This window comes from Acanthamoeba castellanii (genome assembly GCF_000313135.1).
Source record: "Acanthamoeba castellanii str. Neff unplaced genomic scaffold scf7180000084741, whole genome shotgun sequence".
Classification (NCBI taxonomy): Eukaryota; Discosea; order Longamoebia; family Acanthamoebidae; genus Acanthamoeba; species Acanthamoeba castellanii.
In genome coordinates this window covers 401,569-429,171 of record NW_004457702.1, presented here as the reverse complement: position 1 = coordinate 429,171, position 27,603 = coordinate 401,569, and the positions used below count along the sequence as shown (strand labels likewise).

At 59.0% G+C, this 27,603-nt stretch overlaps 9 protein-coding genes and 1 pseudogene across 9 annotated transcripts; 5 read left to right on the top strand and 5 right to left on the bottom strand.

The window, feature by feature from the left end:
• Positions 1–532: 532 nt before the first annotated feature.
• On the bottom strand, positions 533–2,213 carry ACA1_173190 (AT hook motif domain containing protein; the record flags this gene model as incomplete). The annotated part of the gene is made up of 2 exons (XM_004356538.1): positions 533–582; positions 680–2,213. The coding sequence occupies 2 exons, from the start codon at positions 2,211–2,213 to the stop codon at positions 533–535; spliced, it is 1,584 nt and encodes a 527-aa protein (XP_004356591.1).
• Positions 2,214–3,213: 1,000 nt separating this feature from the next.
• On the top strand, positions 3,214–4,371 carry ACA1_173180 (EMG1 nucleolar protein, putative; the record flags this gene model as incomplete). Its single annotated transcript, XM_004356537.1, has 6 exons — positions 3,214–3,294; positions 3,443–3,571; positions 3,639–3,780; positions 3,860–3,970; positions 4,079–4,185; positions 4,258–4,371. The coding sequence occupies 6 exons, from the start codon at positions 3,214–3,216 to the stop codon at positions 4,369–4,371; spliced, it is 684 nt and encodes a 227-aa protein (XP_004356590.1).
• Positions 4,372–5,031: 660 nt separating this feature from the next.
• Positions 5,032–12,966, top strand: ACA1_173170 (SNF2 family Nterminal domain containing protein; the record flags this gene model as incomplete). The annotated part of the gene is made up of 34 exons (XM_004356536.1): positions 5,032–5,049; positions 5,167–5,255; positions 5,529–5,713; positions 5,832–5,950; positions 6,023–6,092; positions 6,177–6,317; positions 6,439–6,527; positions 6,610–6,701; positions 6,765–6,828; positions 6,915–7,016; positions 7,109–7,175; positions 7,301–7,443; positions 7,609–7,684; positions 7,764–7,846; positions 7,983–8,136; positions 8,245–8,318; positions 8,422–8,550; positions 8,632–8,727; positions 8,900–8,967; positions 9,055–9,123; positions 9,232–9,373; positions 9,488–9,605; positions 9,666–9,751; positions 9,833–9,991; positions 10,083–10,218; positions 10,311–10,457; positions 10,584–10,801; positions 10,903–10,995; positions 11,135–11,338; positions 11,391–11,621; positions 11,648–11,698; positions 11,845–12,029; positions 12,128–12,425; positions 12,493–12,966. 34 exons carry the CDS (start codon positions 5,032–5,034, stop codon positions 12,964–12,966), a joined length of 4,470 nt encoding a protein of 1,489 aa, XP_004356589.1.
• Positions 12,967–13,567: 601 nt separating this feature from the next.
• ACA1_173160 (uncharacterized protein) lies at positions 13,568–15,492 on the bottom strand (the record flags this gene model as incomplete). The annotated part of the gene is made up of 6 exons (XM_004356535.1): positions 13,568–13,754; positions 13,843–14,042; positions 14,137–14,196; positions 14,295–14,377; positions 14,509–14,768; positions 14,894–15,492. The coding sequence occupies 6 exons, from the start codon at positions 15,490–15,492 to the stop codon at positions 13,568–13,570; spliced, it is 1,389 nt and encodes a 462-aa protein (XP_004356588.1).
• Positions 15,493–15,724: 232 nt separating this feature from the next.
• ACA1_173150 (uncharacterized protein) lies at positions 15,725–17,834 on the bottom strand (the record flags this gene model as incomplete). Its single annotated transcript, XM_004356534.1, has 5 exons — positions 15,725–16,878; positions 16,956–17,126; positions 17,208–17,268; positions 17,364–17,466; positions 17,503–17,834. The coding sequence occupies 5 exons, from the start codon at positions 17,832–17,834 to the stop codon at positions 15,725–15,727; spliced, it is 1,821 nt and encodes a 606-aa protein (XP_004356587.1).
• Positions 17,835–18,128: 294 nt separating this feature from the next.
• ACA1_173140 (silent information regulator protein Sir2, putative) lies at positions 18,129–19,613 on the bottom strand (the record flags this gene model as incomplete). The annotated part of the gene is made up of 8 exons (XM_004356533.1): positions 18,129–18,331; positions 18,396–18,524; positions 18,618–18,673; positions 18,746–18,850; positions 18,933–19,095; positions 19,186–19,304; positions 19,382–19,481; positions 19,568–19,613. The coding sequence occupies 8 exons, from the start codon at positions 19,611–19,613 to the stop codon at positions 18,129–18,131; spliced, it is 921 nt and encodes a 306-aa protein (XP_004356586.1).
• A 175-nt stretch (positions 19,614–19,788) lies between these two features.
• ACA1_173130 (uncharacterized protein) lies at positions 19,789–20,522 on the top strand (the record flags this gene model as incomplete). Its single annotated transcript, XM_004356532.1, has 4 exons — positions 19,789–19,898; positions 19,990–20,122; positions 20,245–20,324; positions 20,411–20,522. 4 exons carry the CDS (start codon positions 19,789–19,791, stop codon positions 20,520–20,522), a joined length of 435 nt encoding a protein of 144 aa, XP_004356585.1.
• Positions 20,523–20,689: 167 nt separating this feature from the next.
• On the top strand, positions 20,690–21,691 carry ACA1_173120 (leucine rich repeat domain containing protein; the record flags this gene model as incomplete). Its single annotated transcript, XM_004356531.1, has 2 exons — positions 20,690–20,743; positions 20,921–21,691. 2 exons carry the CDS (start codon positions 20,690–20,692, stop codon positions 21,689–21,691), a joined length of 825 nt encoding a protein of 274 aa, XP_004356584.1.
• A 203-nt stretch (positions 21,692–21,894) lies between these two features.
• On the bottom strand, positions 21,895–23,648 carry ACA1_173110 (annotated as a pseudogene).
• An 897-nt stretch (positions 23,649–24,545) lies between these two features.
• Positions 24,546–26,780, top strand: ACA1_173100 (gelation factor, putative; the record flags this gene model as incomplete). Its single annotated transcript, XM_004356530.1, has 1 exon — positions 24,546–26,780. The coding sequence occupies one exon, from the start codon at positions 24,546–24,548 to the stop codon at positions 26,778–26,780; it is 2,235 nt and encodes a 744-aa protein (XP_004356583.1).
• Positions 26,781–27,603: the final 823 nt, after the last annotated feature.

Sequence of the window (27,603 nt, the reverse complement as noted above, 5' to 3'; positions counted from 1 at the left end):
TTGAGTTGTGGTGGCCGGCGCAATTGGAGGAGAGGTACCTACCGACGACCTCGTCCACCCGAGAAGAGCGCAGGCTCCACACCGCTGGCCAAGCTTGAAGGACCCTCCCTCTCTCCCACTTCTGTTCGCCGGTCCAGACCGAGCGGAGTGGATCTCGGCGGAAGACGGGCGCAGAAAAGCGAGGAAATTAGAACTTGCGTGGTTGCATCGCGGCGGGTGCGAAGGAGTTGCATGTGAATCCCAGGTTCTACGCGTACTTTCCCTGCCTGCCAACCCACCACTGGGCGCGCTGCGTGCGCTGAGGTGAGCTGAGACTGAGAGAGAACGAAAGAGAGAGGCAGCGGACCATTGCGTTTCCGGCTTCCAATTCGCGTGGTGGCACAGCCAGACGAGCACACGACTAGAACACTCAACCAAGAGAATGAGTGTGAACACTCAGAAATGTTGTTTTTTTAGTGTTTTTATCAGCGGCGGCGGCAACCATAGTACATGCGTGGGGTGAGGTGGGGGAATCGATGCCCTCTCTGGGCTGTCAGTCGTAGGCAAAGTCCTTGGCCGCGATCAGGATTGCCGCATCGTCCTCTGTTGATCGAACAAACATTGCAGATGAGTGGACAAGACATGGTGAGGTGTGCGCGTGCGGTGGTGCGTGTGCGGGTGCTGAGGGCCGAAGGCGTACCAGTAAGCAAAGCTGCGCGCAGAGCCTTCAGTTTCTCCACGATCGACGCGTTGATGTGTGACGACACAAATATGAATTCGTCTTTTTCCTCGTCGTCGTCCTCCTGCTCACTCTCTTCCTCCTGTCCGTTCTTCTTCTTCTCCATCATCGTCTGCATCTTCGTCTCCTTTGTCGTTGTCAGCTCCTTCGCCTTCACCGCCGCGCTCCCGTTGTCCTTGTCATCGCCCTGTTCCTCCTCCATCTTTTCCACCACCCCCTGCTCACCGTCTTCTCGCTCCGGCTTGGCGTCCACCGTTGTCGTCGTTGTCGCCGCCACGCCGTTCCCAGCCTCCGCCTTCTGCTGCTTGTCGACAAATTCTTCCGCCGCGTTTCCGCTCGCGTCGTCCGCCTTGGCCGCCTCGAGGCCCTGCTGGGGGTCGGCCACCGCCACGGCCGGCGTCGACGTCGACGTCGCCTCCAATGAGTTCGTCGAGGCTGAAGCCGAAGTCGACGATGACGAAGCCGGTGCGTCGCCGCTGGTGCCGAGCTTGGCGGCCGGTGTGGGCGTCGTGGTGGGGGTGAGCGACGTGAGCGTGACACCACCCTCCTTGGCCGCGAAGTGCCGCCGCCAGTACTCCTCGATCGAGCCCTCCCACTCGCTCCCGCCGTTCTCGCTCACCATCGTCATCCACTCCTCGTAGCCCTCCTTGCTCTTGCGCGGCCGACCCCGCTTCTTGGGCGGACCCTTGGGCACCGGCGGCGTCGGCGTCGCCGACTTGTCCTTGGGCGGCCGGCCGCGCTTTCGCTTCACTACCACCGGTTCGCCCGTCGCGCTCCCCACAGCCGCCGCCGCCACCGTCGTCGTCGCCGTAGAGCCGTCGCCCGTGGGCGCAGGTGTCGCGCTGGGTCCAAGCGAGGCAAAGTCGGCGCTCGTAAGGTCTGTGGCAGAGGTGGTCGTGGTCGTGGTGGAGCCGCCAGTGATGTCGCCCATGATGATGCCGGCGCCGGCGGGGGCAGCCGAGGGCACGGCCTCCGGGGCCGCTGCTTGCGCGACGATGGGCGGCGGCTTGGGCTTGGGCGGGCGGCCTCGTCGCCGCTTCACACCCGGGGTGCTGGGGCTCGCGCCGCTCGAGACCGGCGATGGTGACATGAGCGCCTCCGCCGCGTTGGTCGGCGGCGTCGTGGTTGTGGCCATCGCGGCATCGGTCGCTGGCGAGTCCTCCAGTTTTCGCTTCTTGGGCGGCCGGCCGCGCTTCCTGGGTCCGGCCGGCACCGCGTCGGGGCTCACCGGCGGCTTGGGTTTGGGCGGCCGCCCGCGCTTTCGCTTGACCGGCGCCGCGGCCGCGGGCGGCGGCATCGCAAGCGACGGCGACTCTGTAGAGACCACCACGGGCGCCTCCGCCGCCGCAGTCGTCGGCAGTTCTGTGGTTGTGGCCGTCGTCGTCACCGGCGCCGTCGCAGGCGTGGCTGTGGCTGTGGCTGTGGCTGTGGCCGGAGCCGTGGCTGTGGCCGTGGGCGTGGCAGCACTGCCATTGGTCGGCGCATCTTGCTCCATCGCGTCATTGATGGCTGTGTGGCTCGGCCCCGCGTTGGTCGCCGCCGACACGATCATCGTCGGCTCTACTGGTGGGACCGGCGCAGTCGCGGGCTCGGTAGTGGAGATTGGCGCGGTGGGCGGCATCGGCCCAGTGGCGCCGGTGGTGGTCGGTGTCGCAGCGGCGGCGGCGGCCACCTCCATATGCTCGCTCGGTTGTGGTTGAGGCGGCTGCGGCTGGACCGGGAGGAGCAGGCAGGGCTGTGGCAGGTGCTCGGCCGGTTGTGTCTGGCCGCCCGCGGGCGGTTGCGTGTGGTCATAGGGCGGCGCGCCGACTGCGTGGTTCGTGTGGTGTGAGGTGAGAACGCAAAGACAGACACGAGGCAACGGTCGGCAGTTGAGCGAAAAGAGTTTGTTTACGAGTGTAAACAACGTTTCTACTTCTGTGCGAGAGATGGACGGTTGTAACGGTCTGAATCTTAATCTGGCGAATTCAATCAATTCGATTTGATTTGCTTGAGGCAGCACTACGCACCAAAAAACGAATAAAATATTCAATTAAGAAGAGCGATTTGTACCTATGAAGGAATTAATTACGTGGAGGTCCATCGACAAAGCCTTGGGTACGTTTGGTTTGCGCAACGAAAAATAACAAATAATAATTCTAACATTTTTTCTCCGGTCTTTTTTTCTGCAATTAAATGCTATTATTGGCCATTTTTACAACCGCTACAATAATAATCTAAAAGGCCACAAATAAATAAAATAAAAATTTTCAACACAAACACTACAAGGCTCGCTAAACCACCCAAGGGAACCTCCACCAAGTCGGCTGCACGCACCACCGTCAGCCCCACCGGTCAGAACAAACACTGTGGAATAACTGTGCAATGTAGTTATTTCTAATTTCTCTCAGGCTATCTTGAAAGAAATGAGCATTTCCCCTCAATAACGGCCTCCGGAGAAGAAACAAAGAACCAAAATAATCGCAAGCACATCAGCATACAACAAAACGGGCACAATGCAGAAGGCACCAGAGGAACCCAAGCTGCCCAAGACGAAGCAGGAGAAGGACAAGGGTGGCCGCCTCATTGTGATTCTGGTACCCTCCCGATTTTATTTTACTCTTGATGATTTTTTGTCTCCGCAACCAGATTTAATCATCTGCCATCTAAAGCGACAAACAAACGGGTGTTAACGGGTTTTTTTGATGCTAATTGAGCCTACTGCAATCTTCATCACAACAATAGGAGAATGCATCGCTCGAGACGGTGAAGGTGGGTAACAACTATGAACTGCTGGAAGGTGATGAACACAAGAGCTTCATGAAGAAGAGGAAGCGCGAGGACCAGGAAGCCCGCCCGGACATTGTGCACCAGGTACTCTTGCCCGTGGCAGTGCGTGTGAGGTATGAGCCTTGGCAACTAACTGGCGACGCGCGTGCAGTGCCTGCTGACGCTCCTGGACAGCCCGCTGAACAAGGCCGGCAAGCTGCAGGTCTACATTCACACTTCCACCAACGTCCTCATTGAGGTCAACCCGCGCACCCGTATCCCCCGCACATACAAGCGCTTCGCCCCGCTCATGAGTGCGTCCACCGTCCTACATTCGTGCATACTTTGCATATCCAGACTCACATGCATGTTAATCGTGTTCCGTGTTGTCAGTTCAACTGCTGCACAAGCTCAGCATCCGAGCCACGCAAGGCCCGGAGAGGCTGCTGCAGGTCATCAAGAACCCGATCACGGATCATCTGCCCACCGGAGCTCCCAAGCTCGGTACGGCCGCACTAAAATAACATAATAATATACTAATATTCTCGTTACTGCCCCTCGCTGATTCACTCTCCACACTTCTTCTTCGCGCTTGTGTTGTGGTCGTTTTAGGTGCTGAGTACGACGCACCGACTTGCCAGCCCCTGTACGAGATTGTGAAGACACTTCCCGATGACCTCCCCGTGGTGTTCGTTGTGGGTGCCATGGCTCATGGATCGGTACGTCATCCTTGATCTCGCTCCTCCTCTCCCATGGAACAAGGCGAGGTGCTAACGTCAATTCCTCCACAGGTGGAAGTCGACTACGTGGAGCGCAATGTCTCCTTCTCCGAGTACCCGCTTTCGGCTTCTGTGGCGTGCGGCAAGATTTGTGACGCCTTTGAGATGAAGTATGGCGTTCTATAAACCATGCGTGCACCCTGCAGCTTGAACCACGTCCGCCCCCAGACGACTACTTGCCGCCTACCCCCACAACGCTGTAGCAGCCTCCCTTCAGCACCAGGCTGAGTAGTATCAACGACACCCTCTCATATAGATTGTAGATTTTTGAAGAATGTCAGGGGTTGAGCAATGCTGCATTCCACGCATTCCAGCGAAACGCCTGGCGGACATGAACGGGGAGGTCATCACGATGTGGGTGGTGTCCACACGAAGGTGTGCCGGGAGCACCACCTCCGAAACTGGGCGGGCGAAAATAAAGGGAAACTGTTGGTGGGGCGGAAGACCTTCACCTTCTTGTCCAGCGGGAAACTCTTCACGAAAAGCACGAGCAGCTGCGGTGCCGTCATCGGATTCAAGAAGAGCTGAAGCGTGCTGTCTCCTCTATCTTCAATCGCGGATTGTTGATTGCTGGCAAGCTGGCAAAGGATTTATCCATCACTTCTTCGGCGACGCTTGTTCTGAGGCGACGATTAATTGCTCACTACGAAGGGCCATCTACGAAGGGCAATGGAAATCGAAGACGTGTACACGTTTCGCGATCTCCACACGAATGGGGCTGCAAATGGAGTGAACGGCACCGAACCATCGCCACAGAAGGTGAATGGACATCAAGACAAAGACACGATGGAAGGAGAAAGCAAGGTACACGTGCTCAGTCATCTTCTTTCTATCGACACTGAGATGTTCTCGATCAAGCTTCCCATCAGACCACAACCTTTTGATGTGCCATTTTCTCATCCTCACTTTTGCTCAATCCAGGCAGCGAAGAGGAAGCTGCTCGAGGAGCGTGCCGACCTGCGCGCCCAGACGCAGTACATGGTCCCCACCTACGAGGAGCTCACCGAACGGTACCCATCCTCTCCCGACACTCGCTTCCTCGCTGGCGACGACGGACCACACCCATTCGTTTGGTTCACGAATGGAGACTCGTGGCTATGATCACTTCCTGAAGGCGGCAAGTGTGACCTGATGCCGTGGCCTAAACCTCATCTTACTTACCAGCAACTCAGCATTCGCTTTCTCTGATCGCTTTCGTTCTTTCTTGTGTGTGTGTGTGTGTGTGTGTGTGTGTGTGTGTGTGTGTGGTGTGTGTGTGTGTGTGTGTGAGGGTGTCCGGTTAGGTATGAGCAAACGCTGGCGTTGAGTGCGAGCACCAAGTCGATGACGGACCTCTTCTCCGTGGACCGCCTGCTGGAAGCGGGCGTGTTTGCGCACATGCTCGAACCCATCCTGGACGACGAAGACGACGAAGGGATCAGCGACGACGAGGGCCTCTTCACGCTGACCGATCAGACCCCCACCGCAGGTACCTGCACCACACCACACCACACCACACCTCACCTCTTCTCCTCCACCCATTCGGCCGAGTGCTTTGAATAACTCACTGATGACCGGCGGCGCCTCCACCACCACTCCATGTACAGAGAGCCTGGCTAGGAGGAGAGCGGAGCTCACCTGGAAAGGGGAGATCACCGAGAAAGTCTACCGGGCACTGCTGAAGCAGCACAAGACCGAGCGACGGCTCCGTCGTCTGGCTGAGCAGGTGCATTTCGGGTCCAAACGACTTTTTCCACCTGAATTCAGTCAACTCACTCTCTTGATCGTTTGGCTTCAGGGGCGATTGCTTGAAGATGGCCAGCGGGAGCTCAAGAGGCTCAGGGTCGACTCGTTCTTGGACGACAGCAGTACGCCTCAGCCGCACCCCTTCCAACCAATCTTTTCAGCACACCTAATGCACGTGTGCACACAAACAAACGAAGCCGTTACAGACAAAGAAGGAGGCGAAGACGAAGAAGACTCTGCCCTGCTGCGTGACCTCAAACGGCGCTTCGGCAAGCCCAAGCGGTACAAGCGAATCAGTCCCTCGCGCTACGTCCTGTCACCCATGGGCGACACCAACTTTTACATCGGTACACGTGCCCGCCATTCTTTCGGGTTGGTCTGAGTCAACAGTTGCTATGCCAGCTGCGTCCACCCACCCACTCACCACTTACACTCCTCAACGCGAATCGCTTGTGGTTGCTGCTACAGATGCCGAGGACGACTACTTTAGTTACGAGCAGGCCGCGCGCTACGGCTACGCTGAGGAGGGAGGAAAGTTCAGGGAGAAGCCACACAAGGTATATTACAGCCCTGGCCCGGCGCGTCTTTCGCACTCCTCCCGTGTTCTCGTGCATCCGACTAACGATGGGTCAATCGCAGGGGGACAAATATGCTCTGTTGGAGCTCGCCCACTTGCCGCCGGAAATGAACAAGGAAGAGTTCGCCCGGGCCTGGACACAGATCGTCAAGCGGTACCAGCCCGCAACAACGCTATCAGCGTAACCGAGTATTGCTGACACATACTCAACATATAGGGACATGCCACGCGCACACCGGCAACATGTGGCTTCGCGCCAGGCCACAATCAACAACTGCAAGGTACCTTACCGCCTGCAGTTCTTCTCTTCATTATTGCACGCATCAGGGCATCAAATAGCTGACTTTCGCTGGCGACTGGAAAACAGAAACTCGCGGTCATGTGCCAGAAGGAGATGCAACGACGCGCCATTCTCTTGCGGCGACAGGGCAGGGACGCCAACCTGCGGGCCAAGAAGATGGCACGAGAGGTACGTCCGGTTCCCTCTGCGAACCCTCCAATCTCACCCAAACGAAGCAGTTGTTGCGGTTGCCCGCAAACACTCACACTTACGTGTCACAGATGGCCGTTTGGTGGCGAAAGCACGACAAAGAGCAGCGGGCGGCCCTCAAGAAGCGAGCTGCCGAAGGTAAGCCGCACCACTCTTTTTCGTTTTCTTGTGTGGCCCGAGAGCCGCTCCTTTTTGGCGTGCGCCACACACTCACGATCGTGGCACCACGCACACGCACACGCACACGCACACGCACAACACAGACCGAAAGAAGAAGAAGGAAGAGGACGAAAGGAGGGAAGCACAGAGGCAGCAGAAGAAACTCAATTTCCTCATCACCCAAACGGAGCTCTACTCCTATTTCATCGGCAGGAAAATGCCAGGCCAAGAGTCCAGCACAGCCACGGTACGCTAACTGCAGCATAATTTGCTGTGTGTTGTGTGTGGTGTGTGGTGTGTGGTGTGTGGTGTGTGGTGTGTGGTGTGTGGTGTGTGGTGTGTGGTGTGTGGTGTGTGGTGTGTGGTGTGTGTGTGGATTGTTATAATTGATTGAGCGTTTTGCCTTCTTCAGGCCGAAGGCGTGCCTGCTCCTCCGCCGCCTCCGCCGTCGACTATGGTCACTCCACGCGTCGTTGGCCGACATCCACGTGCGCCTACACCACCTAGCATCATCTGGATGCGGTTGAGATTCAATCTCTAATCAATGACTGTGCTGTTCACACACAGCCAAGGCAATGCAGCAAGCCGCTCCAGAAGCCGAGGCCGAAGACGCTGACCTGGACCCTGAGCGCGCCAAGGAAGCGGCAGAGGTTGTCTTCCCTTGGGTGGTCAACATCAGCCGGCTCATGATCAGGTGTTAACCTTCATGAATGTTTTACGTTGTGTGTGTGTGTGTGTGTGTGTGTGTGTGTGTGTGTGTGTGTGTGTGTGTGTGGTGCCTTTCAGATTGCCTGGAAGCGACAGATGGACAAGACTGCTGAGTTTGACAAGGACCAACAGAAACTGCGAGAAGACGCCATCAACTTCCAGGCCGAGGAAAATCAGCAGCTCGCTCTGTCTCCATCGATCGAGACGATCGAGAAGGGCACCCACGACGAAGGTACACACTACCTCCCTGCTCCGCCACCTTTCTCTCAACCACACCAGCCAGTTCTCATCAGCTGTTAACGAACCGCTTGCTTACGTCATCACACCGCACCGCCAACAGGCGACCTCACCCACCCCTCCACAATGCCCGCGGAGTTCATCACCGTTCCCAAGATGTTCCGAGGCAAACTCAAGGTTTGTAGTTGGGCACTTCTTGGGCGGGCGGGCGGGCGGGCGCTCGGGAGCCAACCGATATCTTGGGCGGGCGGGGGCTGTGGCTGACCGTGCCTGTCTGCAGATGTACCAGCGGAAGGGTCTCAGTTGGCTGGTCAACCTCTACGAGCAGGGCATCAACGGCATCCTGGCAGACGAGATGGGCCTGGGTAAGACCGTGCAGTCCATTTCGTTCCTCACCTACCTGGCCGAGGTACGCACAGTGTGCGAGTTCTTTCCCAGCGCCCGTGCTATGGATTGCAGTCAAGGTGTGACCGTTATTGTGATCCATTAGGTGAAGAACATCTGGGGCCCGTTCCTTGTTCTGGCGCCTACCTCGACGCTCCACAATTGGCAGCAAGAGATCACCAAGTTCTGCCCCGCTCTCAAGGTAACGTTACACGACACGACACGACACGACACGACACGACACGACACGACACGACACGACACGACACGACACGACACGACACGACACGACACGACACGACACGACACGACACGACACGACACACACCACAACGAGCACTTGAGATTGAAGCGGAGTACTCCTCCCCTTTCAGGTGCTGCCGTACTGGGGCTCGCAGAAGGACAGGAAGGTCATCCGTAAGTTCTGGAATCCTCGCCACTTGTACACCAGGCACGCGCCCCGTTTTTTCTCTCGTGCGCGCACAGTGCCGGTGGCGTGGTGACTGACTGTACTCTCGTTGATCGCCAGGAATTCGCCTTTCCACGTGCTCATCACCAACTACAACATCGTTGTTCGGGACGAGTCCTTTTTCCACCGGTACTGTGTTGTTGTTGTTTTTCTTGTTACGGTTTTTTATTCTTAGAAAGGTTTGGGCGTGTTGTCTCACTTTGATTGGCGGCCAACGGCGCCGAAACCCCATGGCAGGATTAAGTGGGAGTTCATGGTGCTGGATGAGGCCCAGGCGATCAAGAGCGCTTCGTCGGCGCGATGGAAGAGCCTGCTCTCGTTCTCGTGCCGCAACCGGCTCCTCCTCACTGGCACGCCCATTCAGAACTCCATGGCCGAGGTGCCTCTCTCATTCTCTCTCTCTCTCTCTGCCTCCTGTTGCAATGCATTGCATGGCGTGCTGGCGTGCTCGCAATGACTGTCGCTCATGACTTCTCAACACTCGCGCGCGCAGTTGTGGGCGTTGCTGCACTTCATCATGCCCACGCTCTTCGACTCGCACGAGGAGTTCACCGAATGGTTCTCCAAGGACATCGAGAGCCACGCCGAGAACAAGTCCGCGTTGAATGAGCGTACGTTCGTTGAGGCGCTGCCTGGGCGTAAGCCGCTGACACATTCTTTACGTGCCGCAGATCAACTGAGCCGCTTGCACATGGTTCTGAAGCCGTTCATGCTTCGTCGACTCAAGACGGACATCGAGTTCGAAATGCCCAAGAAGGTTCGCGAGCTTCACCACACAGTGTCGGCGGCCCCCTCCCCCCAAAAAAAGAAGAAACCGAACTAACGCCGCGGTTCTCAGTTCGAGGTGGAGGTCAGCTGTGGCTTGTCGCCCCGGCAGAAGGCTCTGTATCGCGCCATCAAGGAGAAGCTGAACGTGGCCGAGCTGCTCACCCACAGCTTTGGCGACACCGCCGCGACCAACAGCGACCTCATGAACCTCGTCATGCACCTCCGCAAGGTTTTCTTTCTCTTTCTTTTCCTTTCATTTTCTTTCTACGCGTGTGTCAGTCCGTCGGTGTCGGTGCTAAGCGGGGGGGGGTATCGCGCAGGTGTGCAACCATCCGGAGCTGTTCGAGCGAGGCACGTACAGGTCGCCCTGGCAGTACCGGCCACCGGCCACCACCGAGCAGTACTCCACGCCACCCAAGCCCTCCCCCGTGAAGCTCCCCAAGCTCCTCTACCAAGGTTCGGCCGCGCTTCCCTTCCTACACCGCAAAGAGGGCGAACCATGCACTAAACTGTGAGCGTGTGCGGTGTGTGCGGTGTGTGCGATGCAGAATTGGACGGCGTGCAGGAGCTGTACAACTACCCGGGCCTCATCCTCAGTCCAAGGAGCGCGGTGATGCGAGACCACTTGGACATATTCTCTCCCGAACACATCCACCACTCGCTCTTCCCCAAGAATGCTCCCAGCAAATACTCAGGTATGCGCCGTGTGTCGTGTCTGTCGTGTCGTGTCGTGTCGTGTCTGTTGTCATGTCTCGTGTCGTGTCGTGTCGTGTCGTGTCGTGTCGTGTTCTAATTGTTGTGGTCGATTTCTGCAACAACAGTGTCTTCGCTGTTCTCGTTCACGCGCTTTGCCGATATGTCGCCTGCGGAGCTGGCGTGGATGGCGAAGAGCGGCGCGCTGGAGCGATGGGCCGTCCACATCAACCACACCAAACGACGGCACGAACGACTGGGCGCCATCTACCCCCACTCGACCGTGTCCCTCTTCCCTTCCGCGCAACCGACCCACCGCCGCCGGGTCGGCAGCGGCGACATCACGGTCCGTCCCTCCACACACGCGCGCGCGCACACACACACCGCGGCCCAGCGGCCAACCTGAACTACTTCTAACGAATTTTATTATTTTCATTTTTGTTGTAGGTGGTCGAGGAAGACGAGAGCCGGGTGGCGCCGTATTACTACCCCTCGGCGCCGATCAACAACCGAGCGCTCCTCCTCCTTCCCACAATTTTGGTACGCCGGCACGCACGTAATTCGGGAAGAGTGGCTTCGTGTGTGTGTCGTGTCGTGTCGTGTCGTGTCCTGTGTGTGGTCATGCCCTGGGCGGGCGCACACAATTCTGACGCTTGGACGCTCGGGTCCGCACACACAGAATCCGTTGGCGACGTCGGACGCGCTGTTGAGACCGATCGCCACGCGGCGGCTGGTGCTCACATCGCAACGACAGCGGTTGGAGGAGATGCGACCCACCATCCACGCCATTCGCTACTACATGCCCAAGGTGACTCCCATCATCACCATCACCATCATCACCATCGCCATCGCCATCATCACCATCGATGACGTCATGACGTTGGTTGTTGCTCACCTTCTTCTATCATCATCGTCAACCCCAATGGTGACTACAGGCGGCGGCGGCACCCCATGAGCTGTACACGTCGATGAAGCGACAGGTCAACCAACAGCGATCGCTCATGTTTAACGACTGGGCCCAGCGGCTGCTGGTCGGCGAGGGCGCCTTCCGCGCGCCCACGAGGCAGCGCAAGCTGCCCCGGCTGCTCGAGGAGATCAAGGCGCCGGCGCCGTTGCGCGAGGCCGAGGAGCAGGGCGAGGAGCTGCGCGAGGGCCTGCTCTCGCCGGTCTACGCCGGCTTCGGGCCACGCAGCTGTGGGTGTCGGACGTGGGCCATCTCATCGCCGACTCAAGCAAGATGCAGGTATGACGACCCGGCGCGCCCTCTCGCTCACGCACTCACTGCTCTGCGTCGAGTGCTCATCTGTATGTTGTGTGTGTGTGTGTGTGTGTGTGTGTGTGTTGCGTGTATGTGTGTGTGTGTGTGTGTGCGTGTGTTGCGTAAAACAGGTATTGGACAAGCTGCTGATCAAGCTCAAGGCGGAGGGCCATCGCGTGCTGTGCTACTCGCAGATGACGAAGATGATCGACATCATGGAGGACTACCTCACCTTCCGCGGCTATCGCTACATCCGACTCGACGGCTCCTCCAAGCTCTCCGAGAGGCGCGACATGGTCGAAGACTTCCAATCCAAGTACGCTCCCTCCCCCCTCCCTCTCTTTATCACTTCAACGTTCATTGGTTGGCCGAGACTAAACGTGCTCGTGTGTGATTGGTTTATTTTATAATCAGCTCGGACATCTTCGTGTTCCTGCTGTCGACAAGGGCTGGTGGTCTGGGCATCAACCTGACGTCGGCCGACACGGTCATCTTCTACGACAGCGACTGGAACCCGACCAACGACGCGCAGGCCATGGACCGATGCCACCGCATCGGCCAAACCGAGGACGTGACGGTCTACCGACTGGTCACCACCGGCAGCATCGAGGAGCGCATCCTCAAGCGCGCCCAGGAGAAGAGCAAGATTCAGAACCTGGTCATCGCCGGCGGCGCGTTCGATCGCTCCGCGCTCGCCATCCGCCCACAAGAGGTAACGCGCCGCACACGACACACGCAACACACAGCAGCTAACGCACGCGCACGCGCACACGACGTAGATGGTGTCGTTGCTGCTGGACGAAGAGGGCCAGAAGGCGCAGCAGGCCATGGCCGAAGCGGCGGCGGGCGGCGGGGCCGAGGACAAGGGCAAGGAGAAGGTCGGCGGGCGACGACCCGGCCGGAAGCCGCGCGAGGGCATCATCATGGCGGCCGCCAGCGGGTTCCGCAAGCGCGTGCGCCCGCCGGCGCCGAAGAAGGAACCCAACGCCGCCGCCGGTGCCGCCGGCGCAGCGCCTCCGCGCAAGCGAGCCAAGACCAAGAAGGAGGAGTCTCCGAACCCTGGCGACAACACCAACGCCAACGGCAATGGCAACACGACCAAAGCGGCCGCGGCGGCGACAACGCCAGTGAAGAAGAAGAGGGCGCCGCCAGCCAAGCGGAAGGCGCCAACGACCCCCAACACTGCAAAGACTGCAGCCCCAGCGCTGGTGGTGCCAGAGGGAGAAAAGCCGCCTGAAACTTCAGCACCCTAATAAACAGTCCATGCATTCGCCACATGTTCATATGAACAGGCCATAAGACTAGAGCCATTTCGGTCAGGTGAAGCATCTGGTGCAGGGCTTCCAGGAGAACCCTCGACACCGCACGCATGCACGCCCACCTGTCGCAGGTGGTACTGCGCCCGACTGGTGCCCATCGCGCCCATGATGGCCACGGGCTTGTTGGCCGCCGGGAGGACGAGTAGGTGGCGTCGTCGGGCCGCGAGGCCCAGTCGATGGCGTTCTTGAGCGGGTACGGCACCGAGTAGTTGTACTCGGGGGCGGCGATGAGGAACGCCGTGTCGGCTGAGCAGCGCGTCGGCGGCCCGCAGGGCCTCGCGCCACTCGCTCACTGCGCCGGTGAAGCCCTCGGCGGCCTCGAGGTCAGAGTCGAAGAGCGGCAGCTGGCAGACGAGATGGGTCACGACGCGCAACTCGACGTGGGGCTCCATGGGTGGAGCCAGCAAAGGCCACGATCTTGAAAATTGTTATTTAAATTTAAATTTTTCATTTTAAATAGCAAACTTACAAGTATGTTGTCAATGTTTCGGAAATATGTACAACTGTGCCCCAGTAACTGGTGTACGTGCTTGAATCAAAAGCAGCGAGGGCAGGCCGAGGAGCTGCAGTAGAAGACGGGCGGGAGGAAGCAGCACTTGTGGGTCGAGTGCGCGGACCGGCTCGAACGGAACCAGAGTAGCATGAGGACCGACCACAGCACCGACCTGTCCGTCGCCGTGTCGTCCTTGCTCACGTAGAACAGTGGGAACAAACACACGCTCCTAGACACACCGCACACACCACCGCACACACCGCACACAGGGTCAGTTGTATACATGGTGCGAGAGGTGAGGGGCTCGAAAGTGGCACCGTTGATCGTGGCTGAGCTGTCGGAAGAAGAAGAATGGTACGAGCCACACCCGCGCTTTGTAGTAGGTCGGGGCGCCGTGGAGGAGCGAGAGCTGCTTCTCGTACTGCACCCACAGGAACGGGACCAGGACGAGGCCCAACCGACAGTTGCGGCCCCAGCCACAGTGCATCCACAGGAGGAACAGGAGCATCAAGTGAACCTGTTATGAATCGTGTGGTGTGCGGTGTGTGCGGTGAGTGCGGTGAGTGCGCAGTGAAAGCGCAAGCAAGGGGAGCGCGGGAGAGAGCACGCACCCTTGATGTGCTGGGGTTGATCGAAAGCCACAACACGAATAGGACCATGACCCTGATCGCCTGCACGACCACGGGGCACACCCGAGTGGGGGGTTCGAACGCGCCAACGATTGTGACAACGAGCACGCGCGTGTGTGTTTGCGTGGCGCGGTGCGTACCTCGCCTTTGGTGTAGATCAACCAGAAGATGGGGAAGATGACGAGGACCACCGCGGCCTTGCTGGCACTGACCCACAAGACCACTTGACAGAGTAAAAGTATGTGAGGCCACGACCACACGCACACGCACCATCGCACACGTACCATCGCGCGCGCGCGCCCACACACACACACACAGAGAGAGAGAGAGAGAGAAGGGGAATGATGTCTGTACTGAAGAGCGAGACGGTCCAGCCGTCGTTCCACCTGAACACCCAGAGGAGAGGGAACACGACGAGGGACCAGTAGGTGGTCTGCCCGTTGGCCAGGTACGGCGGGGTGGAGCTGAGGCGGTGGAAGTAGAGCACGTAGAAGAGCGTGAAGAAGGCGGTGAAGGAGCGCGGCTCGTCGTGGTAGTAGAAGGACACGAGAGGCACGACGTGCAACTGGAGCTCCACGCTCGGCTCTTGATTCATCAACAGACCCAGCTTCCGCCTTTGCACAGCGCGAGACAAAGGCAGTTTGGTGAGTTTGTTGATCGCCATAGAGAGCCGAATTGATTGATACAAAGATGACGCAAAGAGGAGAAGAGAGATGTGAGCGAGACAGCGTGTTTATACCTGAAGGAGAAGTAGAGTGGCAAAGGAGCGAGGGACATGATCCAGGCTCGCTTGGGTGACCAATGCCCGAGCAGAATGGGCAGCACACGGAAATCGATCGTCCACAACAGCTGAGATCCGGACTCGTCTACAGCTGCAACGACTCCATCTTCGAGATTGACGGATGGTCCATACCTCGCTTGGCGCCGTCCGCGTACCAGATGCTGTACAGAACGCTCCTCGTCGTAGTCGCTTCCTTCAAGTTGGTGCCAAGTGAATTGAAAGCTGATGAGCGGGTAGAGGATGTCGATGCTAAGACGGTGCTCCTCTTTTCTGATGCTGAAGAGGATCACGAGGAAGCTAAAGAAGAACGATGAAGATCGCGATCCGTGCGGCTGGATGGAGAGGGTGAACAGGAAGGGCAGGAATCGAAAGAAGCTGCATGGCTTGCAATCGTGCGAACGCGAGTAGAAGACGAGGGGCCACAGGGGCGCACACCAGCACTTTTTGCCTGCACCAGTCACGTCGCAGAAATCATCTCCATCGCAGCATGTGCTGCTGCAGGGCTCGCACAAACGATTGCAGCACCACGCCCAGTCCTCCTCGCCGCATTGGCACATCGTGAACCACGCCGCTCGCGCTCTTATCCGATACCCTCTTCTTTCGAATCAAGATGAGTTCAATCTCGTGTGCATTGAAGCTTCAACCGAAGTTGCCACCGCACTTTCTGCCCTGGCCTTCCACGAACGTGGTTATGGGGTGATGGTCGCTTTGTTTCCTGACGTCATTCAACGAGAACAAGATACCAAGAAGCCGTATAATTTACAATCATGATCGCCCTCACCACGATGCTCAACAGCAGAAGCAGGACCAGAAGGAGAACGAGGACGAGGTCCTCGTCGGATCAAAGTCGCGTTGGTGGCCGTCGTCGCCGCTCTTTCGTTGCGCGCCGTAGGTCCCATAGGTGCCGCCACCGCCGGCGAACGACTGCTCAGTCTCGGGTTCGCCCTCGAACCCGATGTTCTCCTCCTGGCCGTAGCTGTAGATGCGCCGCGTGGGCGCCTTCTTTCGGCCCTGCCGGCTCTTCCGCTTCCGCTTCGCGTGCCTCCGCTTGTCCGACTCGAGCAGACCGTCTTCTTCGTCCTCGGTGTCGTCACTCCCCTGGTCATCCAAGCCGCCGTCGCTGTCATCGCCGTATAGACCCTCATCGTCGCGGTGTCCACTGTCATCGCCTCGCTTCCCCATGATCTCGCGCGCTAGGGTCGCCTCGCGTGACGTGTCGAACCCGTCGGAGTTCCACCCGTCGTCCTGGTCGTCTTCATCGCGGCCGCCCGCCCGTCGCGTCCCCTCGCGGCGCCGGCCCGCGGCGCCGCTCTCGCTCCTTCGCTCTTTCGCCGCAGCTGCGCCATCGCTTTCGTTCTTTTGGTCCTTGCCTTCTTCGTTCTTTTGCTTCTTGGCGGCTTCTCCCTCGCTCTCGTCGCTAGTGCTGGTGCTGCCGTCTGCCATCATCGACGACGCCTTGGCCGCTGCCGCGCGCAGGGTGAGCTCCGCTCGCCGCCGGTCGGAGTGAAGCAGCGCCCGCTCCATGCCCTTGGTGAGGGCCTGCTTGAGGCGCACCCACTCCTCCCGTCGCTCGTCCTCGTCCTCGATCGTTTCCGCCTGCTGCACCTCGGCTTCGATCACTCGCAGCCACTCCCTCTCCTTCTCGCGCCGCTGCTCTTCCTTCCTGTTCCCCTTCTTCTTCTTCTGGCTGCCGGGGCTGAAGGAGCCATCGCGGATCGCCTCCTTCCCCTTGGCCACGTAGTCAGCCTCTTCGGGGTCGCTGTCGTCATCGCCGTTGACGTGGCTGCTGCTGCCGTCGTCGTCGTTGTCGTGGTGGTGATGATTCTCGTCGACGTTGCCGCCATCCACGTCGTGGTCGCGCATGACCTCGCAGATGTCTCGGAAGAGATGCCTCACCTCCCGCTCTAGCCGCGGCTGCCTTTGCTGGATGTCGTCGTCCGATCCTGCTGGTGCCGACCGACGGTTGGATCAGCAAAGATGGAACGCACACGCGAAAAGAGAGAGCAGAGGAGGCACGCACGGTTCTGGTTGTGGGGCATGAGCGACTGGAGGGCGCGCTGCCATCTCACCAGATCCTCCGCCGTGTCACAACAGAAGTAGTAAACGCGCTTTTGCGTGTTCACGCAGAAGCAGTGGCCCGTTGGCATCAGGTCGCTGGGCAGCAGGGCCATCGCCTCCTCATCGAGGCTGCCTGCAGGGCACAACGCCATTTTCCAGGCAAGATTAGCACAAGAGAGAGGCGACAAGTGGGAAGGTGGCGGATTGGTGGTACCTGTGCTGATGTCGAGCACCGAGAAGTGGTCCAGCGTCACCTCGCCCCGAGAACTGCGGCTCTACAAAGGCACCACCAAAATAAAATCAAAATCGAATAAAATAAAATACTGTAAAATCAATATTGAATTCGTGATTGTGTGAATGTGGGTTGTACCTGGGGCTGCTTGGCGTAGTAGAGTTTGCCCTTTCGCCCAAGTGGTCGCGGTTGCCGTTCACCATCTTCCTGGAGATCGTCTCGTTCTACGTTGGGCGTGCCGCTGCGTGACGCAGGGGGATCGGCGAGTACAACGCACCATCTCCTCTTCCACGTCTTGAATCGTTGGCCCTGCTTCGTTAGAAAGCCCTCTATTACCACCATCGTTTCCATTGAGGAATCCTCATCGCTAGTTGCCGTGTCGGGTGCATTTGTTTGTGCAGTTGACGGGGAGTTGCTGTAGAGGAAGGACCGAAGGGTCGAAGGGCCGTTGTAAGAAGAAGAAAGGCCCAATCGCTGATGGTGATGGGGCGACGATGAGTGCCGTCGCTTGCGCGCCTCCTCTTCCTCCTCCTGCCGCTTCTTGGCCTCCATCCTCTGCGTGAACGAGGGCGACTGCCGCCCCAACGAAGAGGACAGCAGTGACTTCATCCTCTCTCTCTCCTGTCTGTGATATCAGACCTATAAAGATAGTTTCCTTTTAGTCGTCCTCTTCTTCTTCGTCTGCTGTTGGTGTCCTGTGTGATTCCCACGCGGAATAGTTAGACGAAAGGTTTTTCGGGCTCCCTTCTTCGTTCACAACCAACCGCGTGCTTGTTGCGCTCTGCAGCTGCCTGCACAGAACCCTCGAACTGTCGACGGGTGAGAGGCCAACGTCAACGAACCAGGCCATGTGATTCATAGCACAGCTGCAATACCACACGGACTGGTATGGCGCTGGAGTCTCTATTGCTGTTGGTGGAGGGCGTCCTGGATGCGTGCGAGGGCGTCGAGGCCGCCGAGCGGAATGGGGATGCAGGGCACCGTGGCGGGACAGTGGTGGTCCCTCGGGTTGATCCGCATCAGCACGGCCGAGCCCTTCCCGAAGCGCTCCTCGAACGACATTACGCGCCGCTCGCTCTGCTTTCGCACCGTCGGCACGCCCGTACCTGCGTGTGCGGTAAGAAATCTGCGTGGTGTGTGCGGTGGTGCGTGTGCGCTGCGATACCGTACCTGCGCCGATCTCGACCACCACCAGGCGGGTGTCCTTCTTCTCCTTGAGGGAGGCCATCCACGCCTCGTAGTGCTCCAGCTGCACTTCGAATCGATCTTCGTTCCACCCATAGTCGCCGAACATCAACACTGTCCCCGGCGCACCAGTTAGCAGACTAGGCGTCGGGCGCAAACAATCACAACAACCGATTGCCGATAGGTGTGACTTGTTGCGGAGCGCACCATTGGGTCGAGCCAATCCGTGGCACTTGGGGCAAGCGGGAAGAGGACCCATTGCCCTGTGACGCGGGGTCAGCCCTGGGCCGGGCAAATGCGACATTTTGTGGTGTTGGAGGGGTAAAAGCACGCACTTGAAGGTGGTCATGTCGATGCGCAGCTTCTCCACATCAACCGTCCGCTGGGTTTCCCACAGGTCGGGGCTGCAGTCATCGAAGCACTGCAGGTAGTGAATGCACCTGAACATGGGCGTAGACACCACATAGCAAGCACAGTTCAAGGGCTGGCTTGGTCAACTCCAATGGCTTGCCGGCAATGTACCCGTGACACTCCAGGATGCGATCGTCAGGGAACACCCGGGCGAAGTGACCGTCCACGTTGGAGGTGAAGCTGAAATAGCCGTCCCGCATACGCTCGCCCAGCTGGCGCATGAACTGGTAGCCCGCATGGGGCGCGGCCTTGGTATATAGATCGTAGCGATGGCCTGTATACACGACATGCACCACCATCAGCCCCGCGGTGACATAACTCACTGTCACACACACACACACACACACCACCCGCCAGCACGTACCCCAGAAGCCCCAGGCGAACTTGGGGTCTTGGGTGAACCAGGCCGGGTTGCTGATGCTTGAGAACTCCAGGCCCATCTCCTTCATGGGTGGGTACGCCCGCCAAAAGCCCTGCGGCCCGCTGCAGACCCCAACAACCACCACACGGGTTAGGGCTGGCCAACATCAACCCTACGCGACAAGACCCGGAAGCCGTACCGGAAGTCGGGCAGGCCAGAGTCGACGCCCAGGCCGGCGCCAGAGGTGAACAGAACGGCAGTCGCGTAGCGCAGAGCGTCGGCCGCCTTCTGCACCCCGTCTACACCAGAAAAAAAGAAGAAATTACAGGTCCGTACTACGCCGAAAAAGATGAATGGATGGATGACCTGTAGGTTGTGGGCGCACCTTGGATAGCAGCTTCATCGAGGTCAACCGACTCCTGCCGTTCCATCTTTCCAGTTAGTGGAGTATTGCATGGGGGGGGGCAATTATAAACACCTCCACACCTCTTCGCTGAATGACTTCTGGAGAGGGTTTTCCTCGCAATTCTGATTTGGAAACGCTGATTTGATTTTGGCGCCGGCATTTGGTAGCTTGAAGATTGAAACTACTCGGTGCTGGAGAAGATGCGAACGCTGTGGGAGTACTGTCTGCTTTCTCTCCTTCTTGATGAGAAGGTGATGACGCCCCCCGGCCAGGTCCTGCTTCCGGATGACCTGCGGGAGCGGATGTGGGGGTACCCATTTACATCAATCCCTCACTCTCTCTCTACGACGGTGTTAGTTTCAATTTGATTTGTTGAGCTCTCATCGATCTCCATCTAACAGGTACGGTGTACGCAACTTCTTGTTGTTGCCCCGGAACGTGGGGTGGCTGCTGGGTCCCAACACCACGCGGCTCAGCCTCTATGGGTACTCGCACACGAAGCGGGCCTTCCTCGAGCACATCATCTCCACGCCCGTACCTCTACCTCCACGTCATCACATCACCACATCATCACATCGCCACTCGCCACAGATCTCACTCAACACGACGACGTCGATTTCCTACTTGCGTGTGTGTTCTTGTTCTTCACACCACAGGGTCTCGCCACAGGCTTGACCTCACTCAACCTCCATTGCAACTTTCGAGTCGAAGATGATGGCTTTGCGTGCATTGCGAGGTTCGCTTCACACGACACACTCTCACGACACGACACGCACACGACACGCACACGAGCACACGGAAGTGTGCTCATTGGTCACACAGGTGCACCAACCTGGAATCTCTCGTTCTCTACGGCTGCGTGGGGCTGACGGACTCGAACCTCATCGACATCTGCGGCGGCTGCTCCAAGATCACCTTCCTGGACATTGGGTAGGGGTCCCTGCACACAAGATGATCTGTGTTGTTGTCGTCATCGTCGTCGTCATCTTGTCATCGCTCTAACCTCGTTCTTCTGCTGCTGCTGCTGCTGCTGCTTGTGGTGGTGGTGGGTGTGAAATGCGTTCAGCGAGTGTATCAAAGTGAGCGTTGCAGGGTTAGTCGATGGGGTGGCCTCACACCTTCCACAACTCGTCTCGTTGCGTATCTCTGCGACCAGTACGTTACAATTCTTTAAAAGAGAGACTACATTTATACACCTGTGTGCGTGTGCGTGTGCGTGTGTGTGTAGAATGTGTGCGCGTGTGTGTGAGAGAGAGAGTGAGTGTGGGTAAATTAATTAATAACGGCCGTGTTGTACAAAACACCACAGCGTGCGACGACCCCGTGCTTCAGTCCCTGGCCAAGCTCACGCAGCTGAGATCGTTGGATGTTTCCGGTTGCCGCAGCGACAAGGCGGTTCCGTTCGAGCTGCTGGGCGCGCTCGCCGGGCTGCGCTCGCTCAACCTCAACTACACGAGCGTCGACGACGCGCAGCTCGCGGAAATCGTGCGCTGCTGCACCGAGCTCACGCACCTCCAGCTGTCCCGCTGCGCGCAGCTGGTCAGGGGCGCGACCTTCCGCCAGGTGCTCACCGGCCTGCCCCGCCTCGAGTCCCTCATCGCCTCCAACAACGCCAGCGTCTCTGTCGACAGTTTCTGCGCGCCGGCCCCGGCGGACGGTGAGACAATGTCGACGACGCCGACGCCGTTATCGCTGACCGAGCTCGACGTATCGGGCTGCGTCTGGATCACCGACGCCGCGCTCGCCGCGCTCTGTCGGCTGCTGCCCTCGCTCACGAGCCTCGCGCTGACCAAGTGCCACAGCATAACCGACTGGTCGCCGCTCACGGCCGACGCCCGTGGCGGCCTCGCATCATCGCTGGCACACCTCAAAATCAACGGGACCGGCGTCAACGACGCGGCGCTGGCGGTCATCGTGCGCGGCCTGCCGGCCCTGACCACTATCAACCTCATGGACTGCCGCGGCATCACGCCAGCGGGCCTCGCGTGCTTCGCCGACGGCGCGCCAGCCCTGCAGGACCTCAAACTCAACTGGCGCGGCTATCGTGCTGCCCTGCAGGAGCTGCGCGGGCGACGACCAGACCTCCACGCCACCACCAAGTGACCTATCTTTATCAACATCTTTGTATCTTTCTTCCAAAACGCAGACTATTTACTGTGCTAATGTTGTTATATTGATGAAATCATTAATAGGGGCCTGTAGTTGGTGGGGCATGATCTGTACACAGACCCAGGCGTGTGTGTGAGAGAAGAGAAAGCGAAGTGGTGGCTGAGTTCGAGGTGAAGAGGCTGTGAGTGACGATGAGCCTACTCGAGACTGTTGAGGAAGTGGAGGGCGTTGCGGTTGTAGGCCCTGGCTTTGGTCTGCAGGGCCTTGACCCTGTCCAGCACGTCGGTGTAGGTGGCGCAGGTGAAGCCCTGGTTCTCACCGTGGCCGCTCAGCAGCAGCTGCGTGACCTCGTCCAGCAGCTCCTGGGTCTGCTGGACCACCTGGTCGAGCCCGGCCAGCTCGGCGTAGGCCAGGCTCTCGTCCATGTCCGCCGCCGTGTGGTTGCGCCACGAAGTGAGCGCACACGCGCACCCGGTGTTGTCGCCGTTGCAGTCGCCGCAGTCGTCGGGCTCGTTGCCCTGGCCGTCGCAGCCGTAGGGCGAACACTTGCCGTCGCCGTTGCACACGTCGCAGCGGTCGAACTTGCCTCCGGCCCCGTCGCACCCGTTGGGCACCACCGTGATCACCACCTGCGTGCTGTCGAACAGGAGCTCGTCGCCATTTGAGTCACGCGACGCCAGCGTGTAGGGGACCGACACCTGAGCGCCCCTCGGGCTGGTGCTCTTAAAGTAGGCCACGGGGTTCCTGGACGTCGATCCAACAACAACAACACCAACAAACGACGTCAGACATGACCGCACTACCTATGAACTCACACGCTCACTTGGGCTGGGAAACGAACCGGGCGTTGGGGGCGGTCAGGATGGTGGCGCCGCTCGGGAGGGGCACAAGGCCCTGGGCGTCCTGGTACAGCACGTTTTGGGCGTCGCCGGGCAGGCCCGACAGCACCACGAACCAGCCGTCGGTGGGGTCGGTCGCGTAGGCGTAGAAGTTGACCGGCGTCAGCTGGAAGTTGGCCACGGTGACGGTGGACAGGATGGGCGCGGTGGAGGGGATCCACAGGCCGGCATCGGTGAGCATCGCGTTGGCCCCGGTCGGCGACGAGTCGAACGCCTGCTGGCCGAGGAGCTCGATCGGCTCGCGGTCAAAGTGGAACTGGCCCACGAGGCCGGCCGAGGTGGCGGGCACGACGTCGGCGTACCAGGCCAGGATCTCCACGCTCGAGCGGGCGCCGGCCCACACGCGCAGCTCGTCGACAGTGCCGGTGGTCATCGTCTGCGCGACGCCGCCGCAGGCCTCGGCGATGTCTTCGTAGTTGCCGATGGCGAAGGGCTGGTCGTGCATGACCTGTCGCGTGCCGTCGAACACGCCGCCGTCCATCGACGACCAGCCGCACACCTGTTGGCCGTTGATGTAGATCAGGACCGTGGCCGGGTTGGCCTGCCCGGCCGGAGTGTCGACCGTGAGGGCCACGTGAGTCCACTCGCCCTGGCGCAAGGCGTCGAAGCCGCAGTCGAGCTCGAGCCCGACGCGGTTCGGGTTGGCCCAGCCGCCGCCAAAGAAGAGGTTGAGGTTGCCATTGCTCTGCAGCTGGAGGAGGAACTCGGCGAAGGAGTTGCCCCGGATGGGGGCAGTGCGCGGGTAGCGCGCGAAGATGGGCTGGGAGAGGCGCTCCTCGGTCTGCTCGAAGTAGACCCACGATTCGAGGGTGAAGGAGAGGGGCGTGGCCGAGTGCTGGATGGCCTTCGAGGTGGCCCGGCTCAGGACGATCGACGAATCTGTACCGGCCAGACTCAGAGCGCCCTGGGCTCGCCCTACCACGAACTCACAAGTGGCACATGTCTCCTTGCCTGTATTGTATAGCGTTGGGGGGGGGGAGATTCGCAATGATCAGCCAAGGAGGCGAACATGTTAGCCTCTGCTTTCTGATGATTCTCCATCTCCTCCACATCTCTTGATCTGGCCCGACATCTTTCCAGGATCACTGAAGTTTCCACCATCATACGGTCCTCTCCATCTTAAGATTATGATTTTCTCCGTACCGAGGGTGAGAGAGGGGGAGAGGACGAGAAGAAGAGAGACCACAGCGAAGAAGGCCATGAAGGATGGCGGTTGCGCCATTCTCATTCTTTCTATCTTAAACGTTTGCGATTCAAAGGGGGCTCTTCCACACGTCTCCCCGACCACTTCTTTCTGTAGTGACCGCCACCGCAGGGTCTTTATTTTTTTATATTCTCTTTCCCTTGTTTGGTGGTGGGACGTCTGGTAAAAACCGGCCACGGGGCTGGGTTGTGGCGTCACAGGTAATTCATGGTTTCGTGATTAGGGAATAATTGCGATAGAAATGCCCTCGTAGCTTAGTTGGTAGAGCGCTGTGCTTATAACGCAGAGGTCGTGAGTTCGAGCCTCACCTGGGGCAATCATTTTTGGCAGGTTTTAATTTAGTGACTACAGATTGCGCACCTTGTCCATCATTCAAAGCTTCGCTTAGCGGTAGGAGGCGGCACTGCCAGGCATCTTCGAAGTGACCTCCGATTTTTGGAATGCGTCACCAACGAATTGAAAGGGCATTTTGTATGCTTTGGTGAGAATTGGCGGATTGATGATTGATAATATTGATGATTGATGATTCAAGAAAAGCGGGCGAAACCGGAGAACAATAAGTCGCCGGAGTAAGGCACAAACCGCAACTTCTCCTTTCTTGGGTCCTCGTCCCAAAGAAAGAGAAGTGGCCGCTCGTAAGGATCTGCGGGGTGGGTGTGTGCGAAATCGAAAGGACCTTCAGAAGAAGCGGAAGGAGAGGAAGAAGTAGACAATCCGCTCTTGTTCAGTAATAGTATAGTATAGAATGGCTCAACAACAACATGCCGTCTCACCGGCTGACAAGACCTGGGTCGATGTTCAGAAGAAGGCGTTTACCAGGTGGGCCAACCAGTTCCTAGCGGAGAGGCGCATGAAGGTGGAGGACATCGAGACTGGTCTGTCCAACGGCATCAACCTGTGCAACCTGCTCGAGATCATCTCGTCCAAGTCGCTGGGTAAGATCAACCTGAAGCCCACCATGCGGTACCATTACCTCGAGAACAACGGCCGCGCCGTAAAGTTCATCAAGGACGAGGGCCTCCAGCTGGTCGGTATCGGCCCGGAGGACATCGTCGACGGCAAGGTCAAGCTCATCCTGGGCCTCATCTGGACTCTCATTCTGCGCTACCAGATCAACATGATCGGCCAGGGCTCGCCCAAGTGGGAGCTGCTCCAGTGGGTCAACGCCCAGATCGCCCCCTACAACGTCGACAAGCCGGTGGTCAACTTCACCACCAACTGGTGCGACGGCCGCGTGCTGAGCGCTCTCTGCGACTCGGTTCAGCCGGGCGTGCTCACCCCCACGGACATGTCGGCCCTCACCAACGACGCCCTCCAGGACCTCGAGAAGGCCATGCAGACCGCCCTCGACCACTTCAACATTGCCCGGCTCATCGACCCCGAGGACATGGTCAACACCCCTGACGAGCTCTCGCTCATGACCTACCTCTCCGCCTTCCGCAACTACCTCAGCGAGGAGGAGCACCGCAAGCGCGAGGAGCTGGCCCGCAAGAAGCGCACGGCCGACCCGGCCCACTGCTACGCCTATGGTCCGGGCCTAGAGCGCGCCGACACCTACCAGTCGGCCGACTTCACCATCGTGGCCAAGAACTACTTTGACGAGGAGCTCCCCACCGGCGGCGACCAGTTCGAGGTGACCATTGCCGGCCCCGAGGGCCACATCCAGCCCACTGTGACCGACGGCGGTGACGGCAAGTACCCCGTGCACTACACCGTCACCAAGCCCGGCGACTACACCATCACCATCAAGCTCCGCGACGAGGCCATCAAGAACTCCCCGTACACCGTCCACATCGACGGTCCGTCCGCCGGGCACTCGGTCGCCACCGGCCCCGGAGTCGAGGGCGCGCAGACCAAGAAGCCGGCCCAGTTCCGCGTCACCTCCTTCAACGCCCAGGGTCAGCAGATCAAGACCGGCGGCGACAAGTATGAGGTGCAGGTCGAGGGTCCCGAGGCCGTGCCCGCGCCGTCCCTGACCGACAACCAGGACGGTACCTTTGACGGCGCCTACCAGGTAGCCACTCCCGGCCGCTACGTCGTCAAGGTCACCCTCGACGGCGAGCCCATCAAGGGCAGCCCCTACGGCCTGCTCATCGAGGGCGCCCGCGCCGCGCTGTCGTTCGCCGAGGGTCCCGGCCTGGTGGGCGGCCAGACCACCAAGCCGGGCGTGTTCACCATCCACGCCTACAGCCCCGACGGTGACCGCTGCACCGATGGCGGCGACCCGTTCCAAGTCGACATCCAAGGGCCGGCCCAAGTGCAGCCTTCCATTACCGACAACGCCGACGGCACCTACACCGTGCAGTACACCCCGACCGAGCCGGGCGACTATCAGGTCAACGTCACGCTCCACGGCGAGCCCATCAAGGAGTCGCCCGTGACCGTGTTCATCAAGTCATCACCCGACGCCGGCAAGAGCTGGGCCGAGGGTACGGGCCTGGTCGCCCTGGTCGATACCGACATGGGCCACTTTGTCATCCACGCCGTCGACAAGGCCGGCGTCCAGCGGACCGACGGCGGCGACCAGTTCGAGGTGGCCATCGCCGCACCCAACGGCGACCTGCCCGCCACTGTGACCGACAACGGCGACGGTACCTACGCCGTCCAGTTCGAGCCCATCGTGCCCGGCCAGTACACCATCGCCGTCACCTTTGAGGGCGGCGCCATCCAAGGCGCGCCCTTCACGGTGCCCTGCACGGAAGGCACCGACTACAGCGCGTCAGGCTTTGGCGTGTTTTCGTTCACCATCCAGGCCCGCGACAGGCGCGGCGACAAGAAGACGTTCGGCGGCGACAAGTTCACCGTCGACATAGCGGGTCCCACCGGCGACGCGTCGGAGGTGGGCGAGGTTCAGACCAACGACAATGGCGACGGCACCTACACCGCCGTCTACGCGCTCGCGGGCCAGAAAGGCGACATCTTCACCATCCTCGCCAAGCTCAACGGCCACGGGGTCGGCACCTACAAGCAGAACATGTAGGAGATGAAGCAGGAGGCCAAATTAGAGGTTGTTGGCAGACCAAAGGGAGTGTGTTGGCTGTAGGTTGGCTTATCCAAGAAAGGGGAACGTGTTGTTTTTATTCTGTTTTTTTCCACTGCAACTGCATAAGATTGCTACTGCCTTTCTGTGGAGGTGTCTGTGGAGGTGGGAGCAGGGTGAGTAGTGTGTGGTGGCCTTGAGCGTGAGTGTGTTGGTGGTGGGACTTCACTGGCCCGCAGCTGTAAGGGTCTGACAGCTTGAAGCTGCTCAGCTGTTCTGTTTTGGTGTTGAGTAGAATGTTGTGTGGTTGAAGTGTTGTGATTCTCCCTGTCCATGTTTTGAGGCTGCCATTGATCCTGATTGGTGATTGTGCCCTGGGACAGCTGGATGTTGGGGGAGGAGCTTGATGACCCCCTTGGAGTGGTCACCTCAACAAGGGTGAGGTGTTCTATTGCTCACTCACAGAGAATGCCTAACTGGAGTTTTATGCAGCACTTGCTGGACTGCTTGCAGAAGCGCAACCCAGCCAAGAAGGAGGAGGGTTGCATGCTGAAGCATGGCATGGCCAATCCCGCCATGGCCGCCACCCACCCCACTGGCACCTGGGCAGTGCAAGTTGTGCCAGCTGTGAACAGGAATGATACAGAGTGATAGAATGACTCCTAGCACCTCCACACACCCTACCTCTACCATAGCACAAGATAGCTAGAGCAGCAAACACTGACACATGGGATGGGTGGGCAGGAGGTGTGTTGGTTGTGGACAAGAAGAAGAAAAAATACCAACCTCCTTCTCCACTTGATGCCACAGCTCTCAATCCAAA